The 22,542-nt window shown below is 43.0% G+C and overlaps 1 protein-coding gene and 1 long non-coding RNA gene across 3 annotated transcripts in view; both read left to right on the top strand.

Moving 5' to 3' along the window:
* adcy8 (adenylate cyclase 8 (brain)) overlaps positions 1 to 22,542 on the top strand; it is a 304,017-nt gene that overhangs the window by 111,610 nt on the left and 169,865 nt on the right. For both annotated transcript variants that reach the window (XM_014139104.2, XM_014139106.2), the window contains exon 3: positions 20,429 to 20,559. In XM_014139104.2, coding sequence (XP_013994579.1) covers positions 20,429 to 20,559 — 131 coding nt within the window. The remainder of the gene's footprint in view (positions 1 to 20,428; positions 20,560 to 22,542) is intronic.
* LOC106568631 (uncharacterized) lies at positions 8,698 to 10,676 on the top strand. The gene is made up of 3 exons (XR_001320357.2): positions 8,698 to 8,760; positions 10,270 to 10,348; positions 10,521 to 10,676. It is a non-coding gene; the product is annotated as an uncharacterized lncRNA (long non-coding RNA).

A 22,542-nucleotide genomic window follows, 5' to 3' on the forward strand; every position in this document is an offset into this window, starting at 1 on the left:
GCCTCAATTAAGTGTACGCCTGTTCACAACCCTCTGCTCTCCTGCACCTGACTTCGCTACCAGTACGCACACCCCTGACAGTTACTTGAAGCATTTATTTGTGTCACGCCTGCTCCCACGCTCGTAACCATGAGCCTGCTGAACCAGGAGACCGAACGGGGTAGGAAGATGTCCATTTCCTGTGTTCACGGGGACACAAAGAGGTATCCAAACATATGGACGAACAGCGTGATGCCACAAGGGAGCTGTCAGATGATGGTGGGTGCAGTACCAGAGCTGCCGGTACCTCTCCTAGTGGGATGGGATTGTCCGCTATTCGCGGCCCTATGGGGGCACAAATTGAGGAAGAAGGTACGAGCCGGCTGAAGAAGAGAGTGTGGACGACCACTAGCCTGTGTGGCCCGAATCAACCAGTTAACCAGCATGTGTCTACGGCTCCGGAGTCGGTGCCGGAACCCGATCCTCCTCGGGAACCCATAGAGTAGGAGCTCATCCTCCCCGTCATTGATTTCGAGGGGTGAGTGACTGGCGATACCCCCATTTCCAAATCAAGAATAACCTTTTGTATCAGGTGTCGTGCCAACAGGGGGAACTTCAAAGAGGTATTGTTGCTGCCCTGACGGTACGTAGGAACCGTTCTTCAGCTGTCCCACACCCACCTGTTGGGGGCGCACCTGGGAATGGAGAAGACCCGGGAACGGATTGCCGCCCGGTTCCACTGGCCCGGGATGAGGAGGGCCGTGGAAGACTACTGTCACAGCTGCCTGGAGTGTCAACTCACTGCCCCGAAAGCACTCTTCCGAAACCCTCTGTTCCCCCTGCCAATAATCGGGGTGCCCTTTGAACACATCGCCATGGACAGAGTGGGACTCCTGGTAAAGACTGCATGAGGACACAGGTACATCTTGGTAATAGTAGACTATGCCACCCGGTATCCCGAGGCCATTCCCCTACGGGCGGCGGTGTCCAAGGGAATCGCCCGGGAGCTATTCCACCTCTTTAGCCGGGTGGGCATCCCGAACGAGATCCTGACAGACCAAGGTACGGAGTTTATGTCCCACCTCATGAAAGAGTTGTGTGCCCTCCTGCAGATCAAGCAGATCCGGACCTCCGTTTTTCACCCACAGATGGATGGGCTTGTCGAGCGATTTAACCTCTATGGGCTAAGCGTCCCACCTACTCAACAGCCAGTGTAATCCCGTGGCACGATATTCAAATACCTTAGAAATGCTATTACTTCAATTTCTCAAACATATGACTATTTTACACCATTTTAAAGACAAGACTCACGTTAACCTGTTAGGGCTAGGGGGCAGTATTGACACGGCTGGATAAAAAACATACCCGATTTAATCTGGTTACCACTCCTACCCAGTAACTAGAATATGCATATACTTATTACATATGGATAGAAAACACCCTAAAGTTTCTAAAACTGTTTGAATGGTGTCTGTGAGTATAACAGAACTCAAATGGCAGGTCAAAACCTGAGAGATTCCTTTACAGGAAGTGGCCTGTCTGACCATTTCTTGAACTTCTTTTCCATCTCTATCTTTTACTAAGGATCTCTGCTCTAACGTGACACTTCCCACGTCGTCCATAGGCGCTCAGAGCCCGGGAAAAAACAGAATGTCGTCATTCCAGCCCCAGGCTGAAACACATTATCGCCTTTCTCAAGTGGCCGATCAAGGGACTCTGGGCTTATGCGCATGACCCGACCGCCCCCGCCTTTGTGATTTTTTCCTCTGTTTGCCGAAAAGGAGATTCCCTGTCGGAATATTATCGCTTTTCTACGAGAAAAATGGCGTAAAAATTGATTTTAAACAGCGGTTGACATGCTTCGAAGTACGGTAATGGAATATTTAGAATTTTATTGTCACGAATTGCGCCATGCGCGCGACACTTCTTTACCATTTCGGATAGTGTCTGGAACGCATACGAACAAAACGCCGCTATTCGGATATAACGATGGATTATTTTGGACCAAACCAACATTTGTTATTGAAGTAGCAGTCCTGGGTGTGCATTCTGACGAAGACAACAAAAGGTAATCAAACTTTTATAATAGTAAATATGATTATGGTGAGTGCTAAACTTGCCGGGTGTCTAAATAGCGAGCCCGTGATGCCTGGGCTATGTACTTAGAATATTGCAAAATGTGCTTTCACCAAAAGCTATTTTAAAATCGGACATATCGAGTGCATAGAGGAGGTCTGTATCTATAATTCTTAAAATAATTGTTATGCTTTTTGTGAACGTTTATCGTGAGTAATTTAGTAAAATGTTAGCGAATTCCCCGGAAGTTTGCGGGGGTATGCTAGTTCTGAACGTCACATGCTAATGTAAAAAGCTGGTTTTTGATATAAATATGAACTTGATTGAACAAAACATGCATGTATTGTATAACATAATGTCCTAGGGTTGTCATCTGATGAAGATCATCAAAGGTGAGTGCTGCATTTAGCTGTCTTCTGGGTTTTGGTGACATTATATGCTGGCTTGAAAAATGGGTGTCTGATTATTTCTGGCTTGGTACTCTGCTGACATAATCTAATGTTTTGCTTTCGTTGTAAAGCCTTTTTGAAATCGGACAGTGTGGTTAGATTAACGAGAGTCTTGTCTTTAAATAGCTGTAAAATAGTCATATGTTTGAGAAATTGAAGTAATAGGATTTTTAAGGTTTTGAAAATCGCGCCACAGGCTGCAAGTGGCTGTTACGTAGGTGGGACGAATTCGTCCCGCCTAGCCCAGAGAGGTTAACTTGTTAGGGCTAGGGGGCAGTATTGACACGGCTGTCCGATTTCAAATGGCTTTACAACGAAAGCAAAACATTAGATTATGTCAGCAGAGTACCCAGCCAGAAATAATCAGACACCCATTTTTCAATCTAGCATATAATGTCACATAAACCCAAACCACAGCTAAATGCAGCACTAACCTTTGATGATCTTCATCAGATGACAATTCTAGGACATTATGTTATACAATACATGCATGTTTTGTTCAATCAAGTTCATATTTATATCAAAAACCAGCTTTTTACATTAGCATGTGACTAGCATTCCCACCGAACACTTCCGGTGAATTTACTAAATTACTCACGATAAACGTTCACAAAAACATAACAATCATTTTAAGAATTATAGATACAGAACTCCTTTATGCACTCGCTATGTCCGATTTTAAAATAGCTTTTCAGTGAAAGTACATTTTGCAATATTCTGAGTAGATAGCCCGGCCATCACAGGCTAGCTATTTTGACACCCACCAAGTGTGGTACTCACCAAACTCCGATTTACTATTAGAAAAGTTTGATTACCTTTGCTGTCTTCGTCAGAATGCACTCCCAGGACTTCTACTTCAATAACAAATGTTGGTTTGGTCCCAAATAATCCATAGTTATATCCAAATAGCGGCGTTTTGTTCGTGCGTTCAAGACACTATCCGATGGGTAAAGAAGGGTGACGCGCCCGACGCTTTTCGTGACAAAACATTTCAAAATATTCGATTACCGTACTTCGAAGCATGTCAACCACTATTTAAAATACATTTTTATGCTATTTTTCTCGTAAAAAAGCGATAATATTCCGACCGGGAGTGGTTGTTTTCGTTCAAAGAGAGAGAAAGTAAACATGGTGTCGGCTCGGGCACGCGCCTCCATTCTCATTGTTCTCAGATTGACCACTTACAAAATGCGCAAATGTTTTTCAGCCAGGGCCTGCAAAGCCACCATTCAGCTTTCTGGCGCCTTCTGAGAGCCTATGGGAGCGTTAGAAAATGTCAAGTCATGCCAGAGATCCCCTGTTTTGGTTAGAGATGATCAAGAAGGCCATGAAATGGTCAGAGAGAGCGCTTCCTGTTTGGAATCTTCTCAGGTTTTGGCCTGCCAAATGAGTTCTGTTATACTCACAGACACCATTCAAACAGTTTTAGAAACTTTAGGGTGCTTTCTATCCAAATCAAATAATTATATGCATATTCTAGTTACTGGGCAGGAGTAGTAACCAGATTAAATCGGGTATGTTTTTTATCCGGCCGTGCAAATACTGCCCCCTAGCCCCAACAGGTTAATAAAATGCTAAAACAGATGCTGCGGAAGGTCATCGAGCAGGACGGGAAGAACTAGGACCAGCTGCTACCCCACCTAATGTTCTCAATCTGAGAAGTACCACAATCCTCCACTGGGTTTTCCCCGTTCGAACTCCTCTATGGGAGGAGGCCACGCGGCCTACTGGACCTCGCCAAGGAGGTGTGGGAAGCCCAACCGACCCCCTTACGCAGTGTGGTAGAGCACGTGGAGATGATGCGGGAGCGGATGACAGCCATATGGCCAGTCGTGAGGGGACATATGGAGAATGCCCAACGCGCCCAAACCCAGGTCGACAATCGGGGAGCACAGCCCCGAGAATTCCAGGTGGGAGACAGGGTGTTGGTCTTGATCCCCACGGCCGAAAGTACGTTTCTGGCAACATGGCACAGACCATACGAGGTGATCGAGAAGCTGGGACCTGTCAATTACCGCGTATGGCAACCGGGGAGACGGAAACCCCAACAGATTTACCACGTGAACCTGTTGAAGAAGTGGCACGAGAGGACAGCCTTGGCCGTGTTATGGTCGGGACCCAGGACGCCAACGGTACCAGTGGCGGTCCCGAGCAATGAGGACCTCGACCCGGCCCAGAAGCAAGAGCTCAGGGAGCTCGTCGATCGGAACACGGGCCGCACGACCCTCATTGAACACCACATCCGTACCCGGCCCGGGGAAATGGTACGAAATAGGATTCCGGAGGCCCGAAGGGAGGCCGTGAAACAGGAAGTGGAGGCTATGCTGAGGATGGGGGTCGTGGAAGAGTCCCACAGTGCATGGTGCAGCCCCATCGTGTTGGTGCCCAAACCGGACGGTAGCCACCGCTTCTGTAACGATTTCCGAGGGGGTGAACGACATCAGCTTGTTCGACGCATACCCCATGCCGAGGGTGGACGAGCTCATCGACCAATTGGGAAAGGCCCGGTACATCAGCACCCTTGACCTGACCAAAAGGTATTGGCAGGTACCTTTGGCAGCCTCCTCCCGGGAGAAGACAACATTTTCGACACCAGACGGGTTGTATCAGTACCGGGTGCTCCCATTCGGTCTCCAAGGAGCCCCGCCCACATTCCAACGGCTGATGAACAGAGTCTTTCAACCCCACCAGCAGTACGCAGCGGCATATTTGGATGATATCATCATCTACAGCCAAGGTTGGGAAGAGCACCTGACGCGCCTCCAGGCGGTGCTGGACGCCTCAGACAAGCTGGGTTGACCGCAAACCCCAAGAAATGCAAGTTAGGGTTCGAGGAGGTGGAGTACCTGGGGTATTTGATTCGACGGGAGAACGTCAAGCCCCAGGAGAGGAAGGTTCACGCGGTGTGTGACTGGCCCGTTCCATGCACCAAGACACAGGTCAAGTCCTTCCTGGGACTGGCAGGATACTATAGCCGGTTTATCCCCAACTTTGCAGCTATAGATTCCCCCCTCACCGATCTAACCAGGGCCCGCCTCCCGAACACAGTGAAATGGACAGACGAGACAGAAGCGGCGTTCAACAGTCTGAAGGAAGCGCAGTGCTCCCATCCGATTCTTGTAACGCCCGATTTCCAGGTGCCGAGGTGGTCCAGAGAGACGCATGTGATACGGGACTAGGGGCCGTTCTGTCCCAGGTACACAAGAGGGAGGAGCACCCCATGTACATCAGCCGAAAGCTGATGCCTAGGGAAAAGAAATACTCTATCGTTGAGAAAGAGTGTCTAGCGGTGAAGTGGGCGCTAGACACTCTCAAGTATTACCTGCTAGGTACCCACTTCACCCTGGTCACGGATCATGCTCCTCCAGTCTAGATGGCCAGGGGAAAGGACACAAACGATCGGGTCACCAGGTGGTTCTTGTCCCTTCAAAGCTTCTCTTTCTCTGTTGTGCACAGGTCAGGGGTGAAGCATTGAAATGCGGATGCCCTATCGAGAAGGGAGACCTACGTTGCACTGATGACAGTCCCCTCCCCGACATAGTGATAAATAGCATTTTATTTTAATTGCCGACTTCTAAGACTGGTAACTCTAATGAACTTATCCTCTGCAGCAGAGGTAACTCTGTCTTCCTTTCGTTGCAATGTCTTAAACTTGTTCTCAACTGGCATACCTGGTTAAATTAAAAAAATAAAGTAATGATGGACTGTCATTTCTCTTTGCTTATTTGAGCTGTTCTTGCCATAATATGGACTTGGTCTTCTACCAAATAGGGCTATCTTCTGTATGCCAACCCTACCTTGTCACAACACAACTGTCACGGCTGTTTAAAGGATCGGACCAAAGCGCAGAATGGTTGTAGTTCCACATATGTATTATTACCGTGAAACGTTGCAATACACCAAATACTTGACACAACAAAATAACAAAACCGTGGCGCAGAGAGAAATACACACTACTCAAAAATGAACAACCCACAAACACAAGTCGAAAAAACCCCTACTTAAATATGATCTCCAATTAGACAACGAGGACCGGCTGCCTCTAATTGGAGATCATAAAACAACCCCAACATAGAAATAGAAACCTAGAAAAACCACATAGAAACAAGAAAACCACCCAAAAACACCCCCTGTCACACCCTGACCTACTCTACTTTAGAAAATGACATCTTACAAGGGTCAGGACGTGACAACAACTAATTGGCTCGAACGCATTAAGAAGGAAAGAAATTCCACAAATGAACTTTTAACAAGGTACACATGTTAATTGAAATGCATTCCAGGTGATTACCTCATGACGCTGGTTGAGAGAATGCCACGAGTGTGCAAAGCTGTCATCAAGGCAAAGGTTGGCTACTTTGAATAATCTCAAATGTAAAATAAATGTTAAACACTTTTCTTTGGTTACTACATGATTCCATGTGTTATTTCATAGTTTTGATGTCTTCACTATTATTAAAAATAAGGAAAAACCCTTGAATGAGTAGGTATGCCCAAACTTTTTACTGATACTGTATGTATGTGTATGTTTTATTGTACAGGGCGCATTTGAAAATGAGACCCAGGTCTCAATATATCTTCCCTGTTAAAATAAAAGTAAAAATTAAAAAACATACATTCCCCACCAGACACACCACTATGAGTTTCTTCATGGTACCCAAACCAAAAACAGATTTAATGCAGCATTCAGTTATCTATAGAGCCATGACATCGTATAATGCTCTGCCACCAAATTTAGCTTTAAAAACCAGATAAACAACATATTGTATCACAGTGCCTCTCCTCCTCGTTCTAAAGATCTAATTTAACTGTACTGTATATAAGAATATGAATATGTATATCGGAAAAGTTTGTAATTTTAAAAACATTTAAATGTTTTGGAATGGCCTAGTCAAAGCCCAAACCTCAATCCAATTGAGAATCTGTGGTATGACTTAAAGATTGCTGTACACCAGCGGAACCCATCCAACTTAAAGGAGCAGGAGCAGTTTTTCCTTGAATAATGGGCAAAAATCCCAGTGGCTAGATGTGCCAAGCTTATAGAGACATACCCCAAGAGATTTGCAGCTGTAATTGCTGCAAAAGGTGGCTCTACAAAGTATTGATTTTTTTTTGGGGGGGGTGAATAGTTATGCACGCTCAAGTTCTGTTTTTTGTCTTATTTCTTTTTTGTTTCACGATAAAAAAATATGTAGCATCATCAAAGTGGTAGGCATGTTGTGTAAATCAAATGAGGCAAACCCCCCCAAAAAACTATTTTAATTCCAGGATGTAAGGCAACAAAATAGGAAAAATGCCAAGGGGGTGAATACTTTCGTAAGTCACTGTACATGGGCAGTAGCTAATGGGGATCCTAATAATTTAAACGAAACCATAGCTCTCTTTTCCATACCATCTCCCCTCCTCTCGTTCTCCCTCCTCTCGTTCTCCCTCCTCTCGTTCTCCCTCCTCTCGTTCTCCCTCCTCTCGTTCTCCCTCCTCTCGTTCTCCCTCCTCTCGTTCTCCCTCCTCTCGTTCTCCCTCCTCTCGTTCTCCCTCCTCTCTCTCTTCGCCTCTCTGCAGGTGCTCTCTGTGTTGAGAGCTCTTTGCGACTACAGTAAAACACTCAGGCTGTGTCAGCAGTTTATGGCAACGCAAGTGGACACTGAGCTTTAGCACCTTTACTGGAAAGACTAAGACTGTATCAGTAGAGTTTATGGCAATTCAAATTGATACTGAGTTTTAGAGAAAGGGACCCAGTAATCACCATGAGAGAAATACTTAATGGTTTAATATTGTGCTGCATTTTGTCTTTGAATAGCCTTGTGTTAAAGTTCATCAAATGTGACACAGGTGCACTGCAAAGAATATGCCGTAATTTCCGTCTCATAATTCAAAGAAGCATGGAGGAATGTCAAAGAACGTGGAGGATAATGTTGAGGGTGCGTGGAGAGAGTTGAAATAAAAAAAAATGTCAAGGTCACAGAGGATCATGTTGACGAGCTGAAAGATAGTTAAGAGCTCAGAGAAATATTGCGTGCCCAAACAGTGGAATTGAGAGCAAGAAATTACATGTCGAGCACACACCTCCCTGCTCTGCTCTCACGTTACTAAAATATGATAGGCACACTTATTGACCAATCATAGTGCTGTTTTGTGTTGTAATGCCATTGATTGGCTAGCTAAATGGAAGGCAGGACCCATACAACGTGATGTTTACGTCCCCAGGTTAGTACCTAGCAACATGGTGGACTCCCAGGAAGTCAGTTCTTCTCAGGTAAGAGCTAGAAACATAATTCCATCTAATGCTATTTCAGTAGGTTTTTGATGATCTCATTATTTAAACATTTGCCAGTGGATACCTGTAATGGTACACTCAGTAATTTCCAGTTTAGCTATAAACCTTTTTCTGATGTGATGTCCTTCCTTTGGATTTCATCACTCAATTTTCTAGCAAATGTCTATCATATAGCTACTGTCACACATTGTATTCATCTTAGCTACTGTACTATCATCTGGCTTGCTATATTAGCCAGCTCTAGATATGAGTGCAAAATGTCTATTTTTATATTATCTATAAATATATTATCCATAAATTAGGTAGCTAGCTAGCTAGGTTGGAAACTCCTGGGGAAGAGCTAGCTAATCTAGTTTGCTAGCTAACTAACTCCCACCATCAGCTGAGTTCATTAATATAGCTAATGATAGGTTTCTAGAAAAGAAACAATATATTTGCTAGTTATATTTTAAAGGCTTAAGCACATAATACTCAGACAAAATTTTAGCAGATGCTCTTATCCAGAGCGACTTACAGGAGCAATTAGGGTTAAGTGCTTTGCTCAAGTGAACATCAGCTTTTTCACCTGGTCAGCTCAGGGATTCGACCAAACAAACTTTTGGTTACTGGCCCAATGCTCTTAGACGCTAGGCTACCTGCCACCCTAGATAGAAAAACAGATAACTGCCAAAACAATGGAAAAGCTTGAGTAAATTAGGGAAACGAAGTATATTGAAAGCAGGTGCTTCTACACAGGTGTGGTTAATTAAGCAATTAACATCCCATCATGCTTAGGGTCATGTATAAAAATGCTGGGCAGGCCGTAGGATGCCCCCATAGGATGACAATATCCCAATCCACAGGGCATGGGTGCCTAAATGGTTTGATGAACATGAAAACGGTGTAAACCATATGCCATGGCCGTCTCAGTCACCAGATCGCAACCCAATGTAACACTTATGGGGAGATTCTGGAACAGCGCTTTCCACCACCATCAACAAAACACCAAAGGATGGAATTTCTCATGTAAGAATGGTGTCATATCCCTCCAATAGAGTTCAGACACTTTTAGAATCTATGCATCATTGAAGCTGTTCTGGCTCGTTGTGACCCAAGGCTCCATCAAGACACTTTATGTTGGTGTTTCCTTTATTTTTGCAATTACCTGTAGATCCACACATGTTATTGTCTATATGATGCAGAATTGTCATCTCATTCTTACTTAGTGATTTTGTTCTATAATACAAAAGTGGATGATTTCTGTCCCAGGTAGATGCAAAAATCTGTGAACTTTCGCAAGGAAGAAAAATGTGCACAGAGTTCCGTCCCCTGGGACTAGGGTTGCAAAAATCCAGTAACTTTCCCAAAATCCCCGTCTTTTCCACATGCGTTTGTCTGATTTGAAGGCCCCCTTAGTCCTAAATAATCAACAATGTAATACTTTTTACATGTTAACTCTCTTGCTGTTTCTTTAAACCACACTCAGTACTTCTATCCATCCCTCTCCAGGTGGTACAGACACAGAATATTTCAAGGACCTCCAGAGCCTTCTGACCAACTACCTGCGATCTCTCCAGAGCACAGAGAAGTAGGCTCTGCTCGTAATAGTATACTTATGGCACCTTCAACATTGATGTCTGTGTTATAAAGCATATAGTCAAGGGTCACTGGTTGGATTTACTTTACTCACTTCAAAACTTATGCTCTCTCCTCCCTCTAAAGATCTCCCAAACTAACATGCGTCTTTCCCCCGTCACCAGGTTAGTCTGCTGGGCCATGGAACTCTAGAGCAGCACATCAAAACATGCTACCCTGTTGTCAGCAGGCCGTTCCATGAGGAAGGATATAATGGTCAAGGCTTTCAATGGCTGAATTTGATGGATGACTAAATGCAATAAAGCTGTGTCTAAACTATGCATATCATTGTTTTTAAAATAGTTAGGTTAAAAAATACTAACTTTTTCATAGCCTGTTGGTCTTCACATTTTTACTAACTACTATGGTAATTTAAACAAACATTCAGACTGTATCAAGATAACAGTTATACAAATATATTAAAGTCGAATAAAAAACAGATACCTTATTTACATAAGTATTCAGACCCTTTGCTATAAGACTCAAATTCAGCTCCGGTGCATCCTGTTTCCATTGATCATCCATGACATGTTTCGACAACTTCATTGGAGTCCACCTGTGGTAAATTCCATTGATTGGATATGATTTGGAAAGACACACTATATATATATATATATATATATATATATATATATAAAGGTCACACAGTTGACAGTGCATGTCAGAGCAAAAACCAAGCCATGAGGTCGAAGGAAATGTCCATAGAATTCCATGACAGGATTGTGTGGAGGCATAGATCTGGGGAAGGGTACCAAAAATGTCTTCAGCATTGAAGTTCCCCAAGAACACAGTGGCCTCCATCATTCTTAAATGGAAGAAGTTTGGAACCACCAAGACTCTTCCTAGAGCTGGCCGCCCGGCCAAGCTGAGCAATCGGGTGAGGAGAGCCTTGGTCAGCAAGGTGACCAGGAACCCAATGGTCACTCTGACAGAGCTCCAGAGTTCCTCTGTGGAGATTGGAGAACATTCCAGAAGGACAACCATTTCTGCAGCACTCCATCAATCAGGCCTTTATGTTAGAGTGGCCAGACGGAAGCCACTCCTCAGTGGAGCTTGCCATATGGCACCTAAAGGACTCTCAGATCATGCGAAACAAGATCCTCTGGTCTGATGAAACCAAGATTGAACTCTTTGGCCTGAATGCCAAGCATCACGTCTGGAAGAAACCTGGCAACATCCCCACGGTGAAGCATGGTGGTGGCAGCATCATGCTGTGAAAATGTTTCAGCGGCAGGGACTGGGAGACTTGTCAGGATTGAGGCAAAGACAAACGGTGCAAAGTACAGCGAGATCCTTGATGAAAACCTGCTCCAGAGTGCTCATGACCTCGGACTTGGGTGAAGGTTCACCTTCCAACACGACAACAATCCTAAGCACACAGCCAAGACAACGCAGGAGTGGCTTCGGGACAAGTTTCTGAATGTCCTTGAGTTGCCCAGCCAGAGCCCGGACTTGAATCCGATCGTACATCTCTGGAGAGACCTGGAATTGGCTGTGCAGCATCGCTCCCCATCCAACCTGACAGAGCTTGAAAGGATCTGCGGAGAAGAATGGGAGAAACTCCCCAAATACAGGTGTGCCAAGCCTGTAGCTTCATACCAAAGAAGACTGTAATCACTGCTTAAGGTGCTTCAACAATGTACTGAGTAAAGGGTCTGAATACTTATGTAAATGTGATATTTATGTTTTTTATTTTTAGTAAATTAGCAAACGATTCTAACCTGTTTTTGCTTTGTCATTATGGGGTATTGTGTGTAGATTGCTGGAAAACAACGGTTTAATCAATTTTAGAATAAGTTTGTAATGTAAGAAAATGTGGAAAATGTCAAGGGGTCTGAATACTTTCCGAAGGCACTGTACATAGTCACCTCCGTGACATACCATTATTCACCAAAGCCGTGTTAGCATTTACTGCTCATGTTGCTGAACAAGCCATTCCCTTTGTTAGTACCAATTATATAAAATGGGCAATTCACACACAATATTCAGTTCATAAGTATTGAGTGTAATCAGGGGCGAAAATCTGATATCCACATTGGAGGGGACAATTACATTAAATGTTCTCAAGAGCAATTCCTGAGGGGGACACCAAAAGTAGTGCTGTAACACATAGCCTACATTGTAATATGGTAAATGTATATTGAGGAACCAAAGAAATAAGGTGTTTGCCGTACTCCTAACTACCGGTACCCAAAACTACACAACTAATCACAACTGCAATACCATTGCCTTTAACAAATCTTAGTTCAGTCACCAGTTTAAGTTGAGAGTGGGGGTATCCATGGCATTTTCCAATTATGTTCCTATTTTACAAGTCAAAAAAATTGAGAACCTTTCATAATGTTGCTAAACAAAGACTCAACAAACTTACCTGAGACTCCCTGTCTCTGCCAGTCTGTCCCTGCATATCTGTCCCCAACTCTGCTGTCTGTGTGCCTGCTCTGCCTAATGACATCATTGTGAAACATTGCCATTAGAATTTCATTTCTTTCTTATGAACATTTTATAACTAGTCTTTGAGATATTAGGCTACTAGGGTTCTTACTATGCGTTTTGGTGTATTGAAAAATACTCTGATGTCCGTCTTTTATTTTTCTGCCATTTTTCTACCTGGCTGGCTGGCTACACACACAGTGTGTAGGTTATTTACAGTAGGAGATGGGCTTCTATCATCTTCAATCATTCTATATGGGCTTCGATCTAAAAGGTAGCTAGCAAATGTGAAACGGATTCAAATGACAAGAGTTGACAGCTGTATGAGTTCACCATTTACACAACATATGCTGCAACCTTTTGTAATTTTAATAGTTTGTTTCATATTGGCTGGCTTCCAACAATAGCTGAATTTGCAAAGCTAGCGAGCACCAATTCAGTTTCAGTGGTGTTTGCTATAATCTTTGCTACCCGGGTTAAATAAAGGTGAAATAAAATAAATAAATAAAAGTTCCTTTGCGACAATTTAGCTTTTGCAACGAGACCATTAAATATATTTAAGACAATGGTAGATGAGAGTGTAGTTCTGTTCAGTTTGGACTTCAGTTTATCGCTAACCTTATCACAGGGACTTTGAAGCACTAACTTACATCATCTCCCTGCTGATTCCATCTTTGACGACGCCACATAAATGGAATAGGTACTAGCTAGCTTAAAAGTTAATATTTGCGCGCTAGCTCTGCATATTCAGCTAGTGTGTGTGTGCGCGATTGACTGGATGAACCTCACCGCAGTTACGTAGCAAGCTAAGGAACTGGCAGTGGATCAAACCATTGTGAGGCAAAGGGCGGGGGGGTCGCAATCTTTTGAAACTTAAAAACGCGCTATTAAGTGTCTATAATCAGCACAATTGCTTTCATTGCGTATTATTAATATGATTTAACCTGTTAGGGCTAGGGGGCAGTATTGACACGGCTGGATAAAAAACATACCCGATTTAATCTGGTTACCACTCCTACCCAGTAACTAGAATATGCATATACTTATTACATATGGATAGAAAACACCCCAAAGTTTCTAAAACTGTTTGAATGGTGTCTGTGAGTATAACAGAACTCAAATGGCAGGTCAAAACCTGAGAGATTCCTTTACAGGAAGTGGCCTGTCTGACCATTTCTTGAACTTCTTTTCCATCTCTATCTTTTACTAAGGATCTCTGCTCTAACGTGACACTTCCCACGTCTTCCATAGGCTCTCAGAGCCCGGGAAAAAACAGAATGTCGTCATTCCAGCCCCAGGCTGAAACACATTATCGCCTTTCTCAAGTGGCCGATCAAGGGACTCTGGGCTTATGCGCGTGACCCGACCGCCCCCGCCTTTGTGATTTTTTCCTCTGTTTGCCGAAAAGGAGATTCCCTGTCGGAATATTATCGCTTTTCTACGAGAAAAATGGCGTAAAAATTGATTTTAAACAGCGGTTGACATGCTTCGAAGTACGGTAATGGAATATTTAGAATTTTATTGTCACGAATTGCGCCATGCGCGCGACACTTCTTTGCCATTTCGGATAGTGTCTGGAACGCACGAACAAAACGCCGCTATTCGGATATAACGATGGATTATTTTGGACCAAACCAACATTTGTTATTGAAGTAGCAGTCCTGGGTGTGCATTCTGACGAAGACAACAAAAGGTATTCAAACTTTTATAATAGTAAATATGATTATGGTGAGTGCTAAACTTGCCGGGTGTCTAAATAGCGAGCCCGTGATGCCTGGGCTATGTACTTAGAATATTGCAAAATGTGCTTTCACCAAAAAGCTATTTTAAAATCGGACATATCGAGTGCATAGAGGAGGTCTGTATCTATAATTCTTTAAATAATTGTTATGCTTTTTGTGAACGTTTATCGTGAGTAATTTAGTAAAATATTAGCGAATTCCCCGGAAGTTTGCGGGGGGTATGCTAGTTCTGAACGTCACATGCTAATGTAAAAAGCTGGTTTTTGATATAAATATGAACTTGATTGAACAAAACATGCATGTATTGTATAACATAATGTCCTAGGGTTGTCATCTGATGAAGATCATCAAAGGTGAGTGCTGCATTTAGCTGTCTTCTGGGTTTTGGTGACATTATACGCAAGCGTCCCACCTAGCCCATAGAGGTTAAATTACATAGTTATGTTTCAGTGATATATTGGGGGGGACAAATCATATTTTTCCCAGGATGGGGGGGTTGTGTCCCCCCCGTCCCCCCCGGGATTTCCGCCCCTGAGTGTAATACCTCTGCTGTGCAACAACAGCTTTCATACTGGTCTGTCAGCATGCTCCTTTCTAGTGATCTAACTCCCTCTCCACTTGAAATAACAACAAAAACAGGAATAACAATGTGCCTACTCAGTAACTTAACTAACTAATGAAACACTAATGTGTACATGTACAAGTCTATTCTTTATTACCCACAAACCTCAGCCTCTTTGCTACTTTTTTTCAGTTGCCAATTCATCAATAAACAGTCATAATGAACTTGTTTGGCAAAAAGTGTTCAAATATGTTGTTTTTCTTTTCTAAAATGAATTCACCTGATGGTGGAAGTTTGCTCTTACCAAGCAGTTTCAACTTAGCTAGGCTCATCCAACAGGCTGCAGTGAAACAGAGCCAATACCAGACCAGCCTGACCCAGACCATGAACCTATTGCATTTAAGCTAGCTAGCTACTGTACCTAATGACCTTTTTATCATCTTTATAGATAATATAAATATATTTGTTTTCCCCTCGCATCTAGAGCTGCTTATTATAGCAAGCCAGCATGTCATTGTAGATTTGCGAGCACACAGAAATCATATCGCGTAGCACAGCTTTCAGCTGCTGCATTTTGAGAGAGCGCAGGCAAGTATACCATGAACAGGGAGATGCTGTGCTCGACACTTAATATCTTGCACTCAATTCCACTTTCTTAGCATGCAACATTTTTGTCTGAGCTCTTTGCTCTCTCTCAGCTCCTCAACATGATCCTCTGCACCCTCAAGACTTTTTATCTGAACTCTTACCTCTACCTGTGCTCACCATTATTTTCCACGCTCTCAACATGCATTGTTGTGCCTTCGAATTGTGAGAGGGAAATGACGCCATAAAAGAAGCACAATTTGCTAAGGTCTGTAGCATACACATGCTTTTAGAATGGTAACACGTTCAATGAACCACCCGTTTATATTGTGTTGTAAATGAATTGATGCAATGGCGCAAAGAAGCATTGAAAGAGAGTGACTCTGTTAGAACTGCTCTGTGACCCGCTAGCACCTCCCCTGTTAAGAGGGGAATGAGGCAACCTCATAGTTACACACAAGAACTTTATTGCCATACACACACATAACAGACAGGGAATAGATGTGGGAAGAATGTGGTTTTGTAATACAGGAGATAAACAGTAATGAATAGGCTGCACACAATTAGCATAGCATGAGCATGAATCCAATACAATAGCACAGCAAGAGCACTGGTAAGGACTGTATAAATCAAGGCTAGACAAGCAGACATTTATTTGATTTTTTTTATTGAACTAGGCAATTATCATTAACTACGAACAGTAAATAGTAAACACACAACAACAATAACAAGTTAAAACAATAACAACAACTCACTTTTGCACACACTCCATCCCACAAGTCCACTCGAGGAGTGAAGAGACACTGGCTTGCACAGTCAGAACAGCTGTCAGGTGTCCTGCCCCCTAACAACTTGCCCCTTAGCAACCTATTAGGGCCCAGGTCACACAGGTCAGAGAGAGTTAGAGAGGCAGGTTTATGGTACCCCCTAGACTCTCAGGCCCCAGTCATGGGGGGTGGGGAGTGAAGTTCAGCTCAGGGTTGTGAGGTGCTGATAATATTCACTGGCAGGGAATTCATAACAATCATTATTATTTTGCTATTTTCTTAGGCCTGTAGCAGAGAAATGCTTTTGGTTACACTTTCTAAGAAGCATTCGTTTATATTGCGTTATGAATTTAATAAAATCAAATTGTATTCATCACATACACATATTTAGCAGTTATTGCGGGTGTAGCGAAATGCTTATGTTCCTAACTCCAACAGTGCAATAGTATCTAGCAATACACAACAATACACACATATAAAAGTAAAATGGAGTAAAGAAATATATAAATATTAGGATGAGCAATGTCGGAGTGGCCATTGACTAAAATACAGTGGAATAGAATACAGTATATGCATGTGAGATGAGTAAAGCAGTATGTAAACATTGTTAACGTGGCCAGTGATTCCATGTATATGTATATTGGGCAGCAGCCTCTAAGGTGCAGGGTTGTGTAGCCGGGTGGTAGCCAGCTAGTGATGGTTATTTAACAGTCTGATGGCCTTATTAAGATGGAAGCTGTTTTTCAGTGTCTCCCTTTTTTTTCAGTGTTTTTATTTTTTTCACTTTTTTTTTTTCTGTGTTTTTCAGTGTTTCAGTGTCTCACTTTGATGCACCTGTATTGACATCGCCTTTTGGATGATAGCGGGGTGAACAGGCCGTGGCTCCGGTGCTTGATGATATTTTTGGCCTTACTGTGACATTGGTTGCTGTAGGTGTCCTGGAGGGCAGACAGTGTTCCCCCGGTGATGCGTTGGGCAGATCGTACCGCCCTCTGAAGAGCCCTGCGGTTGCGGGCAGTGCAGTTGCAGTACCAGGCGGTGATACAGCCCGACAGGATGCTCTGATTTGTGCATCTGTAAAGGCTTCTGAGGGTCTTAGGGGCCAAGAAAAATGTATTCAGCCTCCTTAGGTTGAAGAGGCGCTGTTGCGCCTTTTTCACCACACTGTCTGTGTACCATTTCAGATCGTCAGTGATGTGTACGCTGAGGAACTTTAAGTTTTCCACCTTCTCCACTGCGGTCCCGTCGATGTGGATAGGGTTGTGCTCCCTCTGCTGTTTCCTGAACTTCACGATGAGATACTTTATTTTGTTGATGAAGACGGAGAGGTTATTTTCCCGGCACCACTCCGCCAGGGCCCTCACCTCCCCCCTGTAGGCGGTCTCGTCATTTTTGGTAATCAGGCCTACTACTGTTGTGTCATCTGCAAACTTGATGATTGAGTTGGAGGCGTGCATGGCCACGCAGTTGTGGGTGAACAGGGAGTGCAGGAGGGGGCTGATCACGCACCCTTGTGGGGCCCCAGTGTTGAGGGTCAGCATAGTGGAGATGTTGTTTCTTACCTTCACCACTTGGACGCGGCCTGTCAGAAAGTCCAGGACCCTGTTACATATGGCGGGGTTCAGACCAAGGGCCACAAGCTTGATGATGAGCTTGGAGGGTACTATGGTGTTGAAGGCGGAGCTGTAGTCAATGAACAGCATTCTTACATAGGTATTCCTCTTGTCCAGATGGGATAGGGCAGTGTGCAGTGCGATGGCGGTTGCATCATCTGTGGACCTATTGGGGTGGTATGCAAATTGAAGTGGGTCTAGGGTGACAGCTAAGGTGGAGGTGATATGATCCTTAACCTCTTACATCTAGATGTTCCGCTAGCGGAACACCTGCTCCAATATCCAATGATGGGCGTGGCGCGAAATACAAACTCATCTAAAATCCGAAAACGTACATTTTTCAAACATTATACAGCATTTTAAAGACAAGACTCTCGTTAATCTAACCACACTGTCCGATTTCAAAAAGGCTTTACAGCGAAAGCAAAACATTAGATTATGTCAGCAGAGTACCCAGCCAGAAATAATCAGACACCCATTTTTCAAGCTAGCATATAATGTCACAAAAAACTAAACCACAGCTAAATGCAGCACTAACCTTTGATGATCTTCATCAGATGACAACCCTAGGACATTATGTTATACAATGCATGCATGTTTTGTTCAATCAAGTTCATATTTATATAAAAAACCAGCTTTTTTACATTAGCATGTGACGTTCAGAACTAGCATACCCCCTGCAAACATCCGGTGAATTTACTAAATTACTCACGATAAACATTCACAAAAAACATACATTATTTTAAGAATTATAGATACAGAACTCCTCTATGCACTCGATATGTCCGATTTTAAAATAGCTTTTCGGTGAAAGCACATTTTGCAATATTCTCAGTAGATAGCCCAGCCATCACGGCTAGCCATTTAGACACCGACCAAGTTTAGCCCTGACCAAACTCCGATTTACTATTACAAAAGTTTGATTACCTTTGGTGTTCTTCGTCAGAATGCACTCCCAGGACTGCTACTTCAATAACAAATGTTGGTTTGGTTCAAAATAATCCATCGTTATATCCAAATAGCGGCATTTTGTTCGTGCGTTCAAGACACTATCCGAAGTGTAAATAAGGGTCACGAGCATGGCGCAATTCGCGACAAAAGATTTCTAAATATTCCATTACCGTACTTCGAAGCATGTCAACCGCTGTTTAAAATCAATTTTTATGCCATTTTTCTCGTAAAAAAAATGATAATATTCCGACCGGGAATCTGCGTTTAGGTAAACAGACAAAAGAAAACAAAGCATGAGGTCGACTCGGGCACGCGCCTGAGTCTCACAGTACTGTGACCAGCCACTACCCAAACGCGCTACTTTTTTCAGCCAGAGCCTGCAAAGCCACGATTCAGCTTTTTGCCGCCTTCTGAGAGCCCATGGGAGCCGTAGGAAGTGTCACATAACAGCAGAGATCCTCTGTAATGGATAGAGATAATCAAGAAGGGCAAGAAATTGTCAGACAGGGCACTTCCTGCATGGAATCTTCTCAGGTTTTGGCCTGCCAAATGAGTTCTGTTATACTCACAGACACCATTCAAACAGTTTTAGAAACTTTGGAGTGTTTTCTATCCAAAGCTAATAATTGTATGCATATTCTAGTTTCTGGGCAGGAGTAATAATCAGATTAAATCGGGTACGTTTTTTATCCGGCTGTGAAAATACTGCCACCTAGCCATAACAGTTTAAATGAAAATATATCACGCCGTAGTGTGTTATAGGACTTCCTATAAGCATTCATAAAAGCTCAATGTCTCTTTTAATTGCATATAAATGCTATAAATCCATTAATCATAATGCATCACACACCTTTATCAAAGTATATTATGAAAAATGTATGATGCATTTATAATGCATATATTTTTAAACATATATTAAAGGCCATGGGTTCTTATGAGAGCATACTTAAATGCATACATGCTTATAGCATTTATAAGGCGGGTGGCTACTGGATGTTTTTATTTTTTATTTGGATGCTGTTTTTTTAAAAGGGAAATCAGCAGTCGCTACATTTTTTTTCTTTACTTCTAAATTAATGATATGCACCCATTAATTCTTGAAGAATATAACTTATAAATACCTCATGATCGTAGTTCAACTCTTGTACCCTATCAAAATCCCAAATATAACCTTGTTTTACTCCAATGTTTGTAAACAAAGTAAATGTAAAGAAACACTGTATAGCCTAAAACCATGGTTAAAACTATAATTGTAACATCATGGATGGTCAGTCCCTGCATCTGTAGCTCTGTTTTGAATTTTTTTGAGTGGTTACATTTCTCCCCCGGTTATGCCCAAAAAGCTACGTATATTTACCAGGATGCTCCTTTTCTTTACAGGAAAGGCTGGTGTTGTCCGTTTTACCCCGGTTTGTGGTATTGGAGATGATCAACGACATGACAAATGTGGATGACGAGCACCTCCAGCACCAGTTTCACAGAATCTATATCCATCGCTATGAGAATGTCAGGTAAGGCTGTGGCTATTTCGGCTTAAATTGGTGCTTTTCAACATTATGGGAATAGGTAAGTTTTGGGCTGCACAACTACTCCACCACTACCACATATCTACAGTACAAAATCCATGTGTACGTGTGTGTATAGTGCGTATGTTATCGTGTGTGTGTGTTTGCATGTGTCTGTGCCTATGTTTGTGTTGCTTCACAGTCCCTGCGGTTCCATAAGGTGTAATTTTATCTGTTTTTTAAATCAAATTTTACTGCTTGCATCAGTTACTTGATGTGGAATAGAGTTCCATGTAGTCATGGATCTATGTAGTACTGTGCGCCTCCCATAGTCTGTTCTGGACTTGGGGACTGTGAAGAGACCTCTTGTGGCATGTCTTGTGGGGTAAGCACGGGTGTCCGATTTGTGTGCCAGTAGTTCAAATTAGCTCTATGTGTACATCCAAGGGCCAGCCGTGCTGCCCTGTTCTGAGCCAATTGCAATTTTCCTAAGTCCCTTTTTGTGGCACGTGACCACTTGACTAAACAGTAGTCCAGGTGCGACAAAACTAGGGCCTGCAGGACCTGCCTTGTTGATAGTGCTGTTAAGAAGGCAGAGATCAGCGCTTCATTATGGACAGACTTCTCCCCATCTTAGCTACTGTTGTATCAATATGTTTTGACCATGACAGTTTACAATCCAGAGTTACTCCAGCAGTTTAGTTTTATCTTGCTCAATTTCCACATTATTTATTACAAGATTTAGTTGAGGTTCAGGGTTTAGTGAATGATTTTTCCCAAAAACAATGCATTTAGTTTTTTTAAATGTTTAGTACTAATTTATTCCTTGCCACCCACTCTGAAACTAACTGCAACTCTTTGTTAAGTGTTGCAGTCATTTCAGTCGCTGTAGTAGCTGACATGTATAGTGTTGAGTCATCCTCATACATAGACACACTGACTTTACTCAAAAAAGTAAGGGGCCTAGACAGCTGCCCTGGTCATTCTACCCTGTGGGCCCTGGTCAAATGTAGTGCACTACATAGGGTATAAGGGTGCCATTTGGGATATACAGTTGAAGTTGGAAGTTTACATACACCCTAGCCAAATACATTTAAACTCACAATTCCTGACATTTAATCCGAGTAAAAATTCCCTGTCTTAGGTCAGTTAGGATCACCACTTTATTTTAAGAATGTGAAATGTCAGAATAATAGTAGAGTGATTTATTTCCTTCATCACATTCCCAGTGGGTCAGAAGTTTACATACACTCAATTAGTATTTGGTAGCATTGCCTTTAAATTGTTTAACGTGTGTCAAATGTTTTGGGTAGCCTTCCACAAGCTTCCCACAATAAGTTGGGTGAATTTTGTCCCATTCCTCCTGACAGAGCTGGTGTAACTGAGACAGGTTTGCAGACCTCCTTGCTCGCACACACTTTTTCAGTTCTGCCCACACATTTTCTGTAGGATTGAGGTCAGGGCTTTGTGAAGGCCACTCCAATACCTTAACTTTGTTGTCCTTAAGCCATTTTGCCACAACTTTGGAAGTATGCTTGGGGTCATTGTCCATTTGGAAGACCCATTTGAGACCAAGCTTTAACTTCCTGACTGATGTCTTGAGATGTTGCTTCAATATATCCACATAATTTTTCTCCCTAATGATGCCATCTATTTTGTGAAGTGCACCAGTCCCTCCTGCAGCAAAGCACCCCTACAACATGATGCTGCCACCCCCGTGCTTCACGGTTGGGATGGTGTTCTTCGGCTTGCAAGCCTCTCCCTTTTTCCTCCAAACATAACGATGGTCATTATGGCCGAAAACGGTTATATTTTTGTTTCATCAGACCAGGGGACATTTCTCCCACAATTACGATCTTTGTCCCCATGTGCAGTTGCAAACCATAGTCTGGCTTTTTATGGTTGTTTTGGAGCAGTTGCTTCTTCCTTGCTGAGCGGACTTTCAGGTTATGTCGATTTAGGACTCGTTTTACTGTGGATATAGATACT

This window comes from Salmo salar, chromosome ssa14 (assembly GCF_905237065.1).
Source record: "Salmo salar chromosome ssa14, Ssal_v3.1, whole genome shotgun sequence".
NCBI lineage: Eukaryota > Metazoa > Chordata > Actinopteri > Salmoniformes > Salmonidae > Salmo > Salmo salar.